This window comes from the organism of the source record quoted next, unplaced genomic scaffold (genome assembly GCF_019419815.1).
Source record: "Pyrus x bretschneideri cultivar Hongxiangsu unplaced genomic scaffold, Pyrus_bretschneideri_v1 Contig7, whole genome shotgun sequence".
Lineage (NCBI taxonomy): Eukaryota > Viridiplantae > Streptophyta > Magnoliopsida > Rosales > Rosaceae > Pyrus > Pyrus x bretschneideri.
This window is the reverse complement of record NW_025999809.1, coordinates 704,693-708,336: the sequence shown is the minus strand read 5'-3', so window position 1 is coordinate 708,336 and position 3,644 is coordinate 704,693. Positions and strand designations below refer to the sequence as shown.

The 3,644-nt window shown below is 44.6% G+C and overlaps 1 protein-coding gene across 1 annotated transcript; it reads right to left on the bottom strand.

Moving 5' to 3' along the window:
* Nucleotides 1-1,100: 1,100 nt before the first annotated feature.
* LOC103966243 lies at nt 1,101-3,047 on the bottom strand. The gene has a single exon (XM_009379401.3). The coding sequence runs from the start codon at nt 3,045-3,047 to the stop codon at nt 1,101-1,103; it is 1,947 nt and encodes a 648-aa protein (XP_009377676.2).
* Between the last annotated feature and the right edge of the window lie 597 nt (nt 3,048-3,644).

Below are 3,644 nucleotides of genomic sequence, written 5' to 3'. Positions count from 1 at the left end.
GTTGAGGTGGATCTTCAAATAACACCCACCCTTTACATATTTCCCAACAACCGTGAAACTAAAAGGGTTTCGAGCTGCCCTCCATATACAAGTCCTCCACTTGGCGTACCTAGAAAATATAATTACAAAAATTAAGGGAAATTAATTTATAAAATTAAATGTAATATAATTAAATAGAATTACAAAAATTAAAGGAATTTAATTTATGAAATTAAATGTAATATAAGTAAATATTTAAAATAAATTGTGAAAACACTTACTTCGTCGTAGTAATTGGCGCTGCTTTCATGTCTACTTGCTGCTACTAACAGTGCTTGATGTCATTTGTTCAAACTTGGATGAAGATGTTTCTTCCATCTCGAAGAACAACTCTCGTGGTTTCGGGTATTGGGTGGAGTGGTGCCTTCGTAGAACTCTAAGTATTTTTTGGACACACGAGTCCAAACACCTTCACTTGTTTGAGAACTCCCTCTTACACTATCTTCTGACACCCATCTATAAGCCCTGCAAAGAGCTTCATCTTTGTTTCAGGTTCAAGCCCTACCTTTCATTGCAGATGAGGCCATTTGAAAATTATTGAAAAATTGAAGGAAAGATTATTGGAAGAGGAAAGAAAATATGAGAATTGAAATGGTGAAAATTTTGTGAGGAATGGTGTAGGAATGACTAAGGTATTTATAGGAAAAAATGAGAATTTTTTTTAAAAAAATTTTGACCCAAAATTTTTTTCAGAACTAAATTAGTGATTTTTGAGTTTTATTGAGTAAGGTGAGATTAAAATCGAGTTATAAGGGACGTAGCTAAAATAAGCCTAAAAGGAGCAACAATTGTATTTGTATATAGAAATGAACAACATTTGTCAATTCGAACTACATTACAGCTTCAACAGAAAGTTCAGTTTGAACAATGAAGAAACTTGAAAAGAAAAATGACCTAGAAACTAAAATGCAGCAACTAGCGCTGGCCTAAAACCTAATTCACATATGTATGCACATCTTAAGAGAATGATGAAACAAAAACAAAGCAGTCAAGAGTTAATAATGAGGTTAGTTTTTTGTGTTATATCCCCTAAAAAATTAATATTGTACAACTTGGTTACATCAATAAAATCCTCTTGATCCTCTAGACTGATAAAGCTCCAGCCTACTTTTAGCTTCCGGTAATAATTCTTCGACTGACGGTTCATTCGCCAGATAAGCCTGCTTTGTCGACCACTCTAGCACAATCAGCACCTCCTCCTGAGCAAGCGTCTCGTTGTCCGGAATATGCAACGCAATGTAGCACAGCAGAATCAATGACGGAATCTGCACCCCGGATTCCCCAAAATAAACCAATTGAATTAGATGCTTGGTTCCCCCAGCTTCTATAATCGCTTTGCAGTGATTTACGTGGAGGAAATTCTCAGTGCATGCAAACTTGTTCAGTGCAATCACAGCCGCTGTAGAGATATTCGGTTCTGTTTCGTCGAGCAACTTCACCAATGGCCCAATGAATCGCGTCTCCGTCGCTCTGAAAGTTCTTGCTAAGTTTCCGATCGCTTGGATGCACGGTTCAAGCAGGTCGGAGTCTGCCTTTTTGACTATTTTCAGCAGCTGCTCGACCACTGCTTTGCAGGCGGGGGATGTCGGCTTGAAAGCCGACCGCCTCAAGTCCGCATTTTGCTCTGCCACCGCGGTGATCTCCATAAGCGCATTGGCCGAATTCTGCTGAACTTCCCAAGAACCTGTTTCTAGCAAAACAGCGAAACACAAAAGCGCTCTTGACTCCGTGATGCTACCACAAACACTCGCATTCCCCTTGGCAAGTTTCCATAGCGCCCTCGCCGCCATTGCCTTCATCTCCGCCTTGGTTTCGGGGTCTTCGTACTCCCTCCCCTTGATGCTGGCCCCGGACAGTGCCACGTGGTGATTGTGCGGTCTCGCGATGTGGTGACTCGGAGGCGGATGATGAAGGTTCTGGTGATTGTTATTTTGAGTCGGCTTCCCCTGGGCATGACCAGAGCCGAGGGGAGCCGGACCCTCATTGTTCATAGCCATTGTGCTTTTCACAACATTCTGCATCTGACTAAACATGTTTTGATTCCCAGTTATCGGGTGTGCCGTCTGATGCTCCGTGTTGTTGTTGCTCGCCATCACAATCGAGTGCAACGACATTTGTTCCTTGCTCGGGATAGTGTACTTGCTGTGCTCCTGAATCGTCTCGAAAGCGAGATGACTCACGAGCAATCGGATGACATTGTTTTGCGCAAAAGGGTCTTGGCATTTCGGATGATTCTCCGCCAATTCGGAGACCGCCCAAGCAACGAGCGCCTGGACTTTCATGTGGCCTTCTTTGAGGATTTTCGCAAACACTGGGCAGACGCCGGCGTTCACAATCTGCTCGACGCTTTCGGGGTCCTTTCCCAACAACCCAATTGCCCTGGCGGCGCTCTCCTGCCCTTCCTTTCCTCCTTCCTTCGCCACCTTCAGCAGCGGAGGCACCCCGCCTTCCTCAATGATCAGCCTCCCGTACCTGTCGTTGTCTCTCGCCAACGACACCAAAGAAGCTGCCGCATCAGATCGCTTCTCCATCGAGCCAGTGTAGAGGATCGCAATCTGTTCCCAGATAAGGCAGAGGATCGGTTCATTAGAGGCGATCGGGGGAAGCCCTAGATACTCATCATCACGGTCGTCGGCAGGGGCTGAGACTTGGAGGAGCCACGACACGTCGCCAATGTGGTTGTCGAGTAGCTGACCGATCTTTTTGAAGGCGCCGCTGGGGATGATGGTGAATACACGTTTCATAAGGCCGGTGGCTCGGCACTTGATGACGAGGGTGAGGGCCTTGTCGAGGGCTTGTTCGGTTTCGTCGATGATGCGACGCGTGGGGCGCTCGTAGAGATCATTGCTCGCACGTGCTGCCTGGCGGAGGAGGCCGGCGAGCTTCTCAGTCTTGGATTTGAGCTCCATGCACTCTTGTTTGTTAGATTGGGCCTCGTCGGCGGCCTTGCTCACCTGGTCTGCCAATTGTATTGGCCTTGCCAGGATCTCTTTCACAATTGCCGCCATGGCCAAGGCCCCCCCCAAACCTCCAAAACCTGATCAAACACCTTCAAACTGAAGAAACCCACCACCTCAGAAAATCCCAATCAAAGATGGGTTTTTGTCTTTCAACAAATGTCAATAATGAAATGCGATTGATCCTTTGATCATCACATATTCATGTTTATTCGATCAAAACATTAACGCAACAATGGTATCATTTCTATGGCAGATGAAGTCTCATTGGTGTCCCGGTGGGGGAAGATTATGGATGCGTTTGCATTCCCAATTTTGTATCAGTGATGGTGGTGGTGGTTCTGAGGGTTGAAGAGGAGGGTGGCGCCGCCGGTACGACGAGGAGGAAGATGAGTTAATTGTTAAGGTGAAACAGGTTTTTCTCCAACTTTCACGTAAAAAAACTACAATTCATGTTGACGTACGTTATATATAGCAAGTGAATTGATTGGTCTAACTTTCCTTTGGATTTATTTTATCCAATAAAAAAAACTCTCTTTCGACAAAAAAGAAAGAAAGAAAAAAACTGTCTTAGATTTTCAAATGCACGAGAGAATAAAGTTAATGAAGTCTATGAAGATGGGTCCAAATATGGCTTTACATTTATGA

Excerpts from the sequence above, each read along its gene's own strand:
- LOC103966243 (XM_009379401.3), bottom strand. The coding sequence starts at position 3,047 with ATGGCGGCAATTGTGAAAGAGATCCTGGCAAGGCCAATACAATTGGCA.